Source organism: Ahaetulla prasina, chromosome 10 (genome assembly GCF_028640845.1).
Source record: "Ahaetulla prasina isolate Xishuangbanna chromosome 10, ASM2864084v1, whole genome shotgun sequence".
Lineage (NCBI taxonomy): Eukaryota > Metazoa > Chordata > Lepidosauria > Squamata > Colubridae > Ahaetulla > Ahaetulla prasina.
Window position 1 is genome coordinate 968,826 of NC_080548.1, and position 13,079 is coordinate 981,904.

The 13,079-nt window shown below is 47.8% G+C and overlaps 1 protein-coding gene across 1 annotated transcript in view; it reads left to right on the forward strand.

Moving 5' to 3' along the window:
* GRIK3 (glutamate ionotropic receptor kainate type subunit 3) overlaps positions 1–12,867 on the forward strand; it is a 376,315-nt gene extending 363,448 nt beyond the window's left edge. The window contains exons 13-16 of the mRNA XM_058195934.1: positions 919–1,136; positions 6,289–6,511; positions 7,267–7,517; positions 9,051–12,867. Coding sequence (XP_058051917.1) covers positions 919–1,136; positions 6,289–6,511; positions 7,267–7,517; positions 9,051–9,245 — 887 coding nt within the window. The 3' untranslated portion in view covers positions 9,246–12,867. The remainder of the gene's footprint in view (positions 1–918; positions 1,137–6,288; positions 6,512–7,266; positions 7,518–9,050) is intronic.
* Positions 12,868–13,079: the final 212 nt, after the last annotated feature.

Below are 13,079 nucleotides of genomic sequence, written 5' to 3' on the forward strand. Positions count from 1 at the left end.
AAACTAATCAAGGAGAGATGTAACCTAGAACTAAGAAGAAAGGCTCAGGAGGTCTTTCCATGCCTGTGAATTGTAGGCTTGAGGAGATTCATCAGGAATCTGATGAAGCCAGCACAGAAAGAGGCTCCTTGGATGGAGCAGACTAGGTTAGCAGCAAGGCGCCAGGTCCCCCGAGTTTTCGGACCTCCTCTCTTGAGTATTCTTCCCTTCACAACTGAAGTCACTCTTTAGCACTGAAGCAGAGTGGGGATATGGTTTCAATGTCTTGGAAGACATACACTTTTTCATCTCCTAATTTTCAGTCTTCTGGGGGATGGGTTTTGTCCACCGGCTCCCCTTTTAAGCCTGGTTCCACCTGGAACCAGGAGCAGAAGAGATAAAACCATCCATGGATGTCCTTTTCTCTTTGGACAAAGTCACTGTAGGCCTGTAACACAGTTTAAATGGTGTTTGCTACCCTTGGCTGCTATTTACAGCCCTAAAAATTTCTTGCCCAGAGGTTTGGATTTTTTTTTCTAAAAAAAAAGCCTGTATATTTGAAGAATGTCCTCGGAGTGAGCCCTTTTGAAAAATAATCCACAGAAAATGAGTTTCTTTTTATTTTAAACGATTGAACAAAAGAGACATAAAAGTTCACAAATGGCTTGCTATTCAAATCACATAAAAGCTGCTTAGTTAATTACTTTGATTTGCAGCTCCCCATAAATTACTGACTGTGCCCAAGGTCAGCAGGAATGGGCTGGGAATTTCTGCCAACAGCAGAAGGAAAGAAGGAAACAGCAGGATGGTTTTCTTAGGCGTTGCTCAGGTTGACCTGGTGTAATCGGGGTGCAGCTCATGACTGAGAACTGGGCCGGAGGGAGTGGGGGGGGTGTCCAGCCTGTGACTTTTTCCCTTTTTTTCTCCTTTCTTTCCCAGGCTCTGAGCTGATGCCCAAAGCTCTGTCCACTCGGATCATCGGGGGAATTTGGTGGTTTTTCACCCTCATAATCATCTCTTCCTATACGGCAAACTTAGCTGCCTTCTTGACCGTGGAGAGGATGGAGTCCCCCATTGGCTCTGCAGATGATTTGGCCAAGCAGACCAAAATCGAATATGGAGCAGTCAAGGACGGAGCCACCATGATCTTCTTCAAGGTGAGCTTGCAACCTTTGCGACTTTCCTCACAAAGCATCTCCTGGAGCATCTGTCAGAGCCGAATGAGCGAACGGAGCCCCTGTGTCCATGCAGACCTGCCAGTGGGATGGCTGCTTCCTCTCTTGGCCCTTTCCTGTCTGCCCATCTCAAAGGGGGGCCCACTGCCTCCCCTTTCAGCCTCCCTCAGCTTTCCAAGGGCCCTGTCAGTGTAAGCAGAGAGCGATTTGCCCAGGGAAGCAGGCAGGGGAGCCTGGCAATAGGCAAGGGTCCCAAGGCAGGCAGGGAAGAGGTTGCCTGTGGTTGAGAAGCTCACCAGGGCTGGCCATCCTTGTTCTTGTTGAAAGGAGAAGGTTGGAGGCTGCCATTTGAGGGGGCATCATGGTTGGATTTCAGTTGCTAATCAGATCTGCAGGCCCTTGTCTGCGAAATACATTTGGGCTTGGGATAAAACAGTCGCTTCCATGCAGCTGGGGTCCCAGGGACAGCAGGGGCTCTGGAATTTGGTATCAAGGGGTTTGGTAGCTGTGAATGCCAAAGAGGATGCTGGCACAGGCCATGAGCATTTCCAAACTCCTCATCTGCGGTCTCCAATAATGACTCCTCAAGAGGGAATGGAGCAGGAGAGTTACAATGGGAGTTGCCTAATTTGATGGTATCTAGTTTTCCTGGCCAGGGTTGACGGGCTAGGAACCATTTTGTACAGTGACTTCCCTACTTTGCAATATGTGAATGTTGCTAATGCTGCTCTCAATTAAGTATGCAGTTGGGCCTGAGCATTGCACAAGGGCCTGACGGAATGAAATGGGAGGGCAGCAGGAGTCTCAGTCAAGAAATATAAGCAAGGCCTGTCAGGCCCCCAAAAGCCCTTGCTGAAAGGTGAGTTGCTGAGACAGGGACTCCCTGATGGGGGGGATTCCCCACTCAGAGAACTATGGGATACCGTGCTAGCCGCCCTCTCTTGGATTCTCCACCTGCAATCACTTGGATGCTGGCAGGATGGAATGACTGCTCAAGCCAGGAACCCTGCAGACTCGATCCGGAAACAAGCTCTGGACTGCTAGAACAGGAGGAGCATGGCCAGGAGAGTCCCATGGATGCTTCTGCAATTACAGGTAGTCCTCGATTTACAACAGATCATTTAGTGACCATTTGAAGTTACAGTGGCACTGTAAAAAGTAACTTAGGACCGTCTTTCACACTTATGACCATTGCAGCATCCCCAATTCAAATGCTTTGCAAGTGTTCATATTTATGACGGCTGCAGTGTCCTTGTGTCACATGATCACTTTTATGACCTTCTGACAAGCGAAGTAATGGGGATGTCAAATGCTCTTAACAACCATGTTATTAACTTAACCATTGTAGTGATTCATTTAAAAGTGTGGCAAGAAAGGTCGTAGGATGGGACAAAACTTACTTAACAACTGTTTTGCTTAGCAAGATAAATGTTGGGCTCAATTGTGCTCGTAAGTCAAGGACTACCTGAGCCCCTCTGCTGAGTGGTTGCTCTGATGCAGCCAAAAGAAAAGCTCCTGGGACGGCCTTCGTTTCTTACGCGATGGCACCTGGACCCTCTCTCCACTTCCAAGGAAGCCCCTGGGCCTTCTGCCAGCCAAGCTGCCCTTGGGCTCCCTTTCTGGGCAGGAACAAAGCAACTGATGGTGGAGGCACAGAGTCAGGGGAGAGAGTCAAGAGCAGCTTTGAGTTGTAAATAAAGGTAAAGATAAAGGTTTCCCCGGTCCAGTCAAGTCTGACTCCGTGTGTGTGTGTGTGTGTGTGTGTGTGTGTGTGTGTGTGTGTGTGCTCATCTCCATTTCTTGGCTGAGGGAGCCAGCCTTGTCCAAAGACAATTTCTGTGGCCATGTGGCCAGTATAGCTATATAGCCAAAGGCAAACAGAATGCTGTTACCTTCCCAGCAAAGTGGTACCTATTTATCTACTTACATTTGCATGCTTTCAAACTGCTAGGTGGACAGGAGCTGGGGCAAGGAATGGAAGCTCACCCCCATCACATAGTACTTGGGTCTTGAACCCGGATTTTCAGTTTTCCAGCTGACAAGCTCAGCATCTTTAACCATTGGGCTGTTGTGCCTCTCCAAGCCACAAATTTGAGGGTTTAAATCAGTGGTGAAATCCAATTTTTTTTACTACCGGTTCTCTGGGCATGGCTTGGTATGGTTTGGTGGGCGTGGCAGAGGAAGAATACTGCAAAATCTCCATTCCCACCCCACTCCAGGGGAAGGATACTTCAAAATCCCCATTCCCTCCCCATTCGGGCTGGCCAGAGATGGTATTTGCCAGTTCTTCAAACAACTCAAAATTTCCACTACCGGTTCTCCAAAGTGCTCAAAATTTCTGCTACCAGTTCTCCGGAACCTGTCAGAACCTGCTGGATTTCACCATTTCACCGTACGGGTCTGGATGGGGAGAAACAGACTCAAGCTCAATCCCTCCAAGACGGAGTGGCTGTGGATGCCGGCACCCCGGTACAGCCAGCTGCAGCCGCAGCTGGCTGTCGGGGGCGAGTTATTGGCCCCAATGGAAAGGGTGCACAACTTGGGCGTCCTCCTGGATGGGCGGCTGTCGTTTGACGATCATTTGGCGGCCGTCTCCAGGAGGGCTTTTTACCAAGTACGCTTGGTCCGCCAGTTGCACCCCTTCCTTGACCGGGATGCCTTATGCGCAGTCACTCACACTCTTGTCACTTCCCGTTTGGATTATTGCAATGCTCTCTACATGGGGCTGCCCTTGAAGTGTACCCGGAGGCTGCAGCTAGTCCAGAATGCAGCTGCGCGGGTAATAGTGGGAGCAACTCGCTGCTCCCATGTAACACCGATACTGCGCGGCTTGCACTGGCTTCCTGTGGTCTTTCGGGTGCACTTTAAGATTTTGGTTACCACCTTCAAAGCGCTCCATGGCTTAGGACCCGGGTACTTACGGGACCGCCTGCTGTTACCTCATGCCTCCCACCGACCCGTACGCTCTCACAGAGAGGGTCTTCTCAGGGTGCCGTCCGCCAAACAATGTCGGCTGGCGGCCCCCAGGGGTAGGGCCTTCTCTGTGGGAGCTCCTACGCTCTGGAACGAACTTCCCCCTGGATTACGTCAATTGCCTGATCTTCGGACCTTTCGCCGTGAGCTGAAAACGCATTTATTTATTCAAGTGGGACTGGCTTAATATTTTTAAATTTTTTAACCGGGGTTTTATTAATTTAGGGTTTGTAATTTTAAATTTTAAATCTTTTAATTGGCCATTTCTAATATGCTCGGTTTTAAACTGTTTTAATTGTATATTTTTTATGTTTTTTATCTTTTGGCTGTACACCGCCCTGAGTCCCTTGGGAGAAGGGCAGTATAAAAATTTAATAATAATAATAATAATAAAAAAAAATGAACCAGAACTCAGAGGTGGGGATGGTGGGTTGGACTGGAAAACCTTCAAGGCCCCTTCTGTTATTCTGTTAAATTGTGCATGTGGAAACAATCCAGAAACTTGCGCTTACCACAGAGGTACATGACAAGCTGCACAAAGAGTTTTCCTTGTTGCCAAAAGGAAAATGGATCCCAAATCAGCGGCTTAAATGGCTGCAAATGCAAGACGCTATCAATTTGAGCAAAAGAACTACTTTAAAGTGCTTTTCATTTGCTTGCGGGTGGAAAAGCATTAGAGCACCCAGTCATGTTGTAACAAATGTGGGGGGGTGTTGATAAATCTTTTGTTTGGCTATTTTCAAAATGCTGTGTGGCAGTTCGATCAATATATGCCAGATACCCGATTAACTTCAAAAGCTCATATTGTTAACCACCTATTATATTGATGTCGGCTTCTAATTGCTACCATAGTAATATACGTAACCTCCTCAGATGCAAAGTAAGGCTGGAGCAAGTGTACATACACTTCTGTGCTAATTGTATATTGCCTTCCCTTAGACTCTGGTAATTTTTCTGGCAATGAGTGAAAATGTAGTGCTTTTATGACACGTGGTTCTCCATGTATACACACACACACCAATACACAAAAAGGCTAGCTTAAGATGAAAAGTACAAATTTATTTTTGTAGGTGCCCTCAAAAATTGCTGGAAATCAAAGGCAATGGGCTTGCGCCAGATACCAAGGGTCTGTGTAGCTGTGGTAGAGTGCAAATCAAACAAACAAATAAGAGCTTAAGTTGAAAATGGTAGCATTGAAATCCTGTTTTTTTGCTTCTCCTTCTGAACTTGGCAGTGAGAAGCTCAGAGGAGCTACTTTGTTTTTGTTAAGCTTAGCTGGTTGCTCCATCAGCTTGGATTTATGAACATCTGCAAGTTCAGAATGAGACTAAGAAGCAGAAAAAGGCGTGGGCCTCAAGATGAACCTCCTGAGAAAAGGTTGACTGGAGAGCCATTTGTCCGGATTGATATAGAGCAGGGGTCTCCAACCTTGGCAACTTTAAGCCTGGCGGACTTCAACTCCCAGAATTCCCCAGCCAGCTTGCTGGCTGGGGGATTCTGGGAGTTGAAGTCCGCCAGGCGTAAAGTTGCCAAGGTTGGAGACCCCTGATATAGAGGTCACTTGTTTGAGAGGGTGTTGCACTGGAAGACCCCAAGGTCTCTTCCAACTCTTCTACTCTGTAGTTCTGTTCTTCTCCTCCAGCACTTGCAAACTTGGAAAGAGTCATGGTGGCTACCTGCTAGGCAGAGCTTGCCTGCTTTAGTTACAGGTTGCCAGTCTAACCAAGGAACCGGCCATCAGGTTATGTGTTACTTGCCTGCCATGAACAGCCCTGCCAAAACTCTTTGAATTTTGGATGAGTTTTCTTTGATTCCACCTGCCCAAACTCATCTCATTCATGATTTTCATGGAACACCATCCATCACCAGAACAGTAGAGGCACCAAAGAGCCATGTGCATTATGGAGGAGCCAGAGTAATCTAGCTCATACACAAAATTCTTCTGTGTAATGTAAAGGAAGAGTGTTTTTGCTTGACCCCCTTTTGACTGCTGGCCAATTTTGAGCCCAAATCTCCTGCTGTGACATTTGAAATGAAGGCAAGGGCTGGGCAGGAGCTGCCCCACAATGGCTTTTGAGTGAAGTCTACCTTATCCCTCTTGCCTTGGCTTAAAAAAACCTCCCTTCTTGTTCTTTTGTTTTCCATTGATCTGCGCTTTCAGAAGTCCAAGATCTCTACTTTTGAAAAAATGTGGGCCTTCATGAGCAGCAAACCCTCAGCTCTTGTGAAGAACAACGAAGAAGGGATCCAGCGTGCCCTGACTTCTGATTATGCCCTGCTGATGGAATCCACCACCATTGAGTACATCACCCAACGCAACTGCAACCTAACCCAGATTGGGGGACTGATTGATTCCAAGGGCTATGGGATTGGCACTCCCATGGGTGAGAGCAGCAGGGTCCAGATAAAACAAGAGGCTACAGGGTGGGAAGGAGGGGGGTGGCATTCGATAAAAGCATGCAAGAATTTGGGCTCCGAAGACTATGGTTTAAATCAAACGGGCTGCTATCAAGGCACAATTGCAAAGCTTGTCTTGGACCAGTCTAGGGTTAGAGATAATCCCTGATCATCCCACATGTCTGCTATAGCAATCAAATAACCAATAGAAGAGAATATTTGCGGCTCAGGGTTGAACTGTGGAATCCTTGGTGTTCTCTTTGTTGTTTGCTAGTTGATGTTTCTTTGACCAACTACATAACATCAGTGCACTAATGATGTTGCCTAGTTAGGTAGAGAAAGCTTTGCAAGAAAGCAACCATTCTCAGAGAATACCAGGGACTCCACTATCAAAGAAATCCTGGACTAAAAAAAAAACAGCTTCCTGCACATGCTTTAGAATCTCCTCTGAAACTGCCTGTCTCGAGTTGACTTATCCTGTAGCAAGAATGTGCAGTGATTCCTTTGAGGCAGTGAAAATTATCAGTGCAAGCAGACAGGTGCAAACTTATGGCTGTATCAATTATGTGTGATGTTCCAGTCAATAGTAATGTCTGCAAAAAGTGTGTTGCTTTTCCAGGTTTGCGGGAGTCCACAGATCTGATTAAAATTCTTCTGTAGGTTTTGTGTAGAGCAAACTTCCTTTTACCTTTGTCACTTGGGTATCCTGCAATGCTCCCCCTTCTTCCTTGTCCACATATAGGTTCGCCATACCGAGACAAGATCACCATCGCGATCCTCCAGCTTCAGGAAGAGGCAAAGCTGCACGCCATGAAGGAGAAGTGGTGGCGAAGCAATGGCTGCCCGGAAGAGGAGAGCAAGGAAGCCAGTGCCCTCGGCATTCAGAACATCGGTGGGCTCTTCATTGTCCTGGCTGCTGGTCTCATCCTCTCGGTCTTCGTAGCCACTGTGGAGTTCATCTACAAGCTGCGCAAGACAGCCGAGCGGGAGCAGGTATTGGCTTCCTTCTTCCTCTTCCTTTTTTCTTGGGCCATCCCAAAGGGAAGAGGTGCCCCAAGCATCATGGTTTTGCTAGCTCAGAGCCAACCCACAGGTGAATTCCATAGTGTGTGTCTGATTCTTCTCTCCGCCCCCCCCCTTTCCCCCCCCACACTGATATAGAGAAGATTGTTCTGAGAAGGAGGGGAAGCAGCTTCCCAGGCACCTAGCTTGAAATCCCTCCTTCCCTTTAGCCCTGGGGAAGCAGTGGTGAGGTCTCTGGTAACACTCTATAGAGATTCTCAATCATCCGGGTCAAGGTTGTCCCAGAGGTGCTTTTCTTCAAAAGGCAGCTGCACTTTCTTCTTTTTTTTTCTTTGAAAATGTTTCGCTTCTCATCCAAGAAGCTTCTTTGGTTCTAACTGACTAGTGGTGAATGGAAGGATTTATATTCCTTGCTGTCATCCAGTCGTATCACTTGGAGAGTCATTGAGGCGACTTGGGGGTTGTCTGTATCCTCAGGGTAACCTGAATCAGAGTGAAAACGGGAGTAGAACCTTCTTGGCACTGCTGAAAGGACTGTGCTGTAGACAGGAGATTGGTCCCCCTCTGCTAACAGGAGCCAGGAATCCAAAGCAGGGAACTGAGAAATTGAAAGAAATGCTGTCTGTGGAGGGGGAGAGTGACTTTCTCTGTCACCTCTGTCAACTTCTGTGCTTCTATTCAGGGGTTGGGGGAGCAAACACTGTCCCAGGGACAATACTAGCTACACTAATCTAAATTAACATGCTCCAGATGGACAAAAGTCTGCTTTACTTCTAAACACCCCAACACAAAAAAACCACATTTGGCTTGCTGGCTTTATTGGAAAACACGCCCTCCCCACCCCTGCAAAAAAGCACACAACTTCGGGGTGGGACAAAGTGTCAATTTGTTGGGGTTTATATAACAAAGAAATTGGTAATCAATTAGAAGAGCCAGAGCCTTAAAATCATAGAAATGTGTGCTGAAAGGCACCACAAGCATCATCTAGTCCAACCCTCTGTGATGTGCAGGAAAACTGCTTAATCCACCTGGTTGTCCAGACCCTTAAAAAGAGTTGGAGATAGACTGCTCCACTCTGGTATAGAGGAGACCATCAGAAATTTCTTCCTTATATTTAAATGAAGTCTAGGGAGCTGTAACTTATCCCTTTCATTTCTGATTCTGGATGCTCTGGGAATGGAAGAGAATTTCTGACCATCTTCCTTAGGCCATCTTCGACATATCCGAACACAGGTATTCTGTCTCCCCTCCATCTTTGCCAGACAGTCCCCATATCCCCTTAGTTACCCGCATCTGACTCTCCTAACTCATCATTAGCCAGATTCACACCAATCCCCCCCCCCCGGCTGCTGCATGGAGAAGAGGAGGGACTTCCTCTGTATGGTTCCCCTGCAGCACCATGGTACCCTACAGGTGGGCCTCTTGGGGTGCTGGGCTTGCCTGCCTTTGAGCGAGCCAAGCCCTGACTCTGATGTCCTCTTCCTTTGGCCTCTCTGCTTCCAGCGGTCCTTCTGCAGCGCCATGGCTGAGGAGATTCGGCTGTCCCTCACCTGCCAGCAGCGCACGAAGCACAAAGCCCAGCCTCCCCTCATGGTGAAGACCGACGCCGTCATCAACATGCACACGTTCAACAACCGGCGGCTTCCCAGCAAAGACAACCTGGCCTGTAACACGGGGTTGACCCCTGCCTTCCCCTAGCCAGCAGAGGGGTGAGGACTGGGGCGCTGAGGAAAAGGCTCCCTGAGAAGCAGCCCACTGAGCAGGAGGCCTGTGGAAGGACGGACCCACAGCAGGTGGCCCCACTTCTGCAGCCATTCTTCCCTTGCAGGCCTCGCAACAGCCAGCCCCCCGTTCCTCACCTGGACACCTCCAAGAGTCTCGATGTTTACATATCAAGAAAATGTAAAAGACAAAGCAGGCACCTCAGATCTCAGATCCCACCCTTTGGATTAAGTATGGCAATAAGCAAAAGGGCCTTGGGTCAGGAGATACATGGAGCCCCACATGGACCAGAGGCAATGCGGGGAGGGAGGAGGGCAATGGAGGGGTCTTGGCCAGAGCAACCACCCTTGCTGGGAGGAGCAGAAGTGTTTGTTTTTTACTCCCTGCTGGGCTGAACGATGATTCCTCAGGAAGAACCCCCTTGGCATGGCATGTAGGGTGAAGGTGATGCTACGGGAGCCCTCCCTTCTTCAGATGGCAGGTGTGGGGCTCCCTCAGCTGTCAGGAGATGCAACAAGAAGGCGACAGAGCACACCGTGGCAGATCAAGATGGTCCTGCCACCCTGGAAGGGAATTCTCTTTGCCAGGCTCTGCTGAATCCAGTTGCCAGATCCAGCTGGGCAGAGTTCCCAGGAAAGTAAAATGTCAACATCTGCAAATAGGAAGCAATGACAATGTGGATTTGTGGGGGTGGGGGGTGAACAGAGGACAAAGTTGTGCATTTGAGAGCTGTAGGACCTAGTGACATTCCGTACATGTGGCCGGACATTACCCCATGCTGGCAGCAGTGGCAAGGGCTGTGGCCGAAATGAGTGCATGGATGCCCCTGGTTAGCCACTCTGGGTACAGTTCCTCAAAAGTGCCATGGTGCCCAAGGCTACATTTCCAAGAAAGGTCCCAGGTAATTTCCAATGTTTGAGGGGCTGTCACAGAGACAAGGGGGTCAGCCTATCCTCCAAAGCACCCGAGGGCAGGACAAGAGGCAACGGATGGGAACTTATCAAGGGGATAAGTTGAATGAAGAAGAATGAAGTCCTGAGTTGCCAGAGGGTTCTACGCGTTGTCCCCAGCTGTTCCCAAAGGATGAAGTGATTCCAAAGCTTGGCCTTGACCAGGCACCACAGAGAGCACATGGTTTGCGTTTTTCTTCCAAGCAGAGTTTTTCTCTCCCAATGACCAAAGACCACCTGCCATTTGGAAGGAGCCGGTGGTGGGGCTGCTCTTTCCCACCCTCCTCTTGGTAGAATTGCCAGGTGTAGATCCTGTGCCATCCCCTGGCCTGCGAAGTTACTGGCAGATAGATAAAAGGCCGGTGGTGTAGTGTCAGCCAGAGCTAGATGACACATTTTTATTCAACATCAGCATCTCTGGCTAAGCTTGCCACATTTCTGGAACTGGAATTCTGGAACCTTTCCAAGCTGAGAGAAGCTCAAGGAAAGGATGCCCGGGAAGGTGTGGCTTCCTTCCATCATTCTGAAGCCTAGCATAGCCAGAGTGGCAAGAGGGAGAAGGCTGTTCCAAGGCTGTCCTCTAAAGTGCCTTTTGAGAGCTGTCCCCTTGGCCTCTTCCACAGCCCTCTGACTGCTTCACCAAGGTCACCCACCAAGAGGTCTGGGCACAGCAGGTTCCGCTGGCCCAGTAGCAGCAGAAGCAGAGCTTGGCCTGGAGACACATCAGGAGTTGTGTGGAATGAATCCCAGATACTCTCCGAGCCTGTTTGCTTGCTTGCAGACGCTTTATTGCCCTACTAGGTAGCATCATCAGTGCTACTGAGTGTGGGTTGGCTCCCTGTTGATATACGCAGCTTGCTGAGTAACACCAACAGTCCTTTATCCTTTTCCTGCTCCTCCAGCAAAGGCCTAGCACACAAGGCTGCCGCCAGAGAGACGTTGCAACCCAGGGGTTGAAGTGGGGGGTGGGGGGCTGAGCTGAGTCCAGCTTCTCTGGGAAACAACAGGCTGGAAGAGAGTTCGAACATAACTGCAGCCCAGGGAAGGCTTTCAGTATGCCCTTCCCATCTCATTTCAGCTCCAAGCAGCTGCTTTGTGATGAGAAGCTGGGGAAGAAAATATTCTCCGCCTCTTCCTCTCTTGGGTTACCTATATCAGCAGTGACGGCAGGAGGTAGTGAAAGGGAGCCAAGAGTTTGGAAATATTTCTCAAGGTGTTCAGTCACATCCTGAAAGAGAAGATATTTGACTAGGAGAAGATTAAATGTTTTAGCTCATTTCAAACAGGGCCTCTTGGGACCTTGAAAAAAGAAGGTGGAATAGGGGCTTCTCCGTCCTATAAGGAGGGTCTTAAGGCAGAAGAGGCTTAATCCACTCTCCCCGCAGAGTCCTTTTTGTACAGCATTGAATGTGGTGATAAGTAAAGCCAGTTTTGTATATCCATTTCATTCACTCATTTTTAATTACCAATTTGTTTCTCCCGCGCCAAGAAACACTAATGGTTTAGTACATCAGAAACAAGCTGTTTTAGTTATCACAGAATCCTTTCAAAAGTCAGGAGTTCCTCTCTTTGTTTTGTGTTTTGGTTTGGCCAAGTTACACTAGTCTAGAAGAGCTCCCTTAATCTGATCTCTGAAACGTAGGTGAAATGGACTCCTTTTCTTTTCAGTTTTAAGCATGGCAGCAAGCTCTTTTTTCCTTTCTGCTGTCTTTCATCTGTCCCAACCAGCCTGCTTATGCAAGTCTTTTCATTTTGTGTGTAATGATAAAGAGGAGGCTTCCAAAGGCTGAACTTGGACGAAAGGCCATCAGAAGAGGTCACCTGCCCACTGAGGGAGACCAGGCATCTGAATCAACAACCAGTTCTGTTTTTTTCAGCTTTCCGAGATGAACTAAAAGTAAATGTGAGGTATATCTGAAGACCATCTTTCTTACACAAAGTGTTGCTGGCTGAATGTGCATAGAGAGCCTTGGAGCTGGTTGAGGTGGCTGTTCCTCCATTAGAGCAGCTGAGCTTTTCCACAGCTGAGACCCAGGCCAGGGCAGTGCCCTGGAAGTCTAAGAGAGCCCACCTGCTTCCCTGGCAGCCAGCAAATGCTGACCCGCCAGACCAGATGTGCAAGGCCCTCCGTCACCTTTAACATCTTGGCTAAAGGAAGACCAAACAGCTTTGGCTTTGGACATTGAGCTGTTGGTCTACCAGAAAAGTTGCTGTGCAAGGCCAATTGCAAAAGTGCACATGCTCCAAACTCACAACCATGCAACTCGTTCTTTATCCTATGTAGGGCTTCTTTGGCTCTCAAAACAATATCTCTGCACAAAAAAGAGTCTACTTGCAGTGATTTTGGGGATGGCAACTGAACTGCCCTTCCATCCTCTCTCTCTCTGGACTGATTTCCTAACAACAGCCACAGAACTGGTCTCTGTGACATTCAGGGGAAAAATTCCTTTGTGGACATGCAGAAATTTCTATAAATTTAGTTTTTTGTAAACATTTTGTAAGAATTTTGGTTTCATAGTAACTGTGTTACTTGCAGATCATTCTAGGCAGATGTAAATAGAATTTCAAAAAAGAACTATTTAAAGTTTTAAAACAAACAAAAATGATTATTTTCCTTTTTAAGACACTGTGATATATCAAGTGCACAGTTTTGCTGTATGCAGTAACATTGTTAAAATTTTAAATAAAACATTTCTACAAAAGAAACCTCCAAACATTTTGCATCTTTTAATTAAAAAAAAAAGCTTAGAAGTAGCCACAATGTCTGCAAGAGAAAGAGTTGAACTGCTTTATGTGCCCAAAAAAATTCCACCGATAAATGAAAAATCACCAGCAGGAACTTAGATGAGATGGGAGAAGA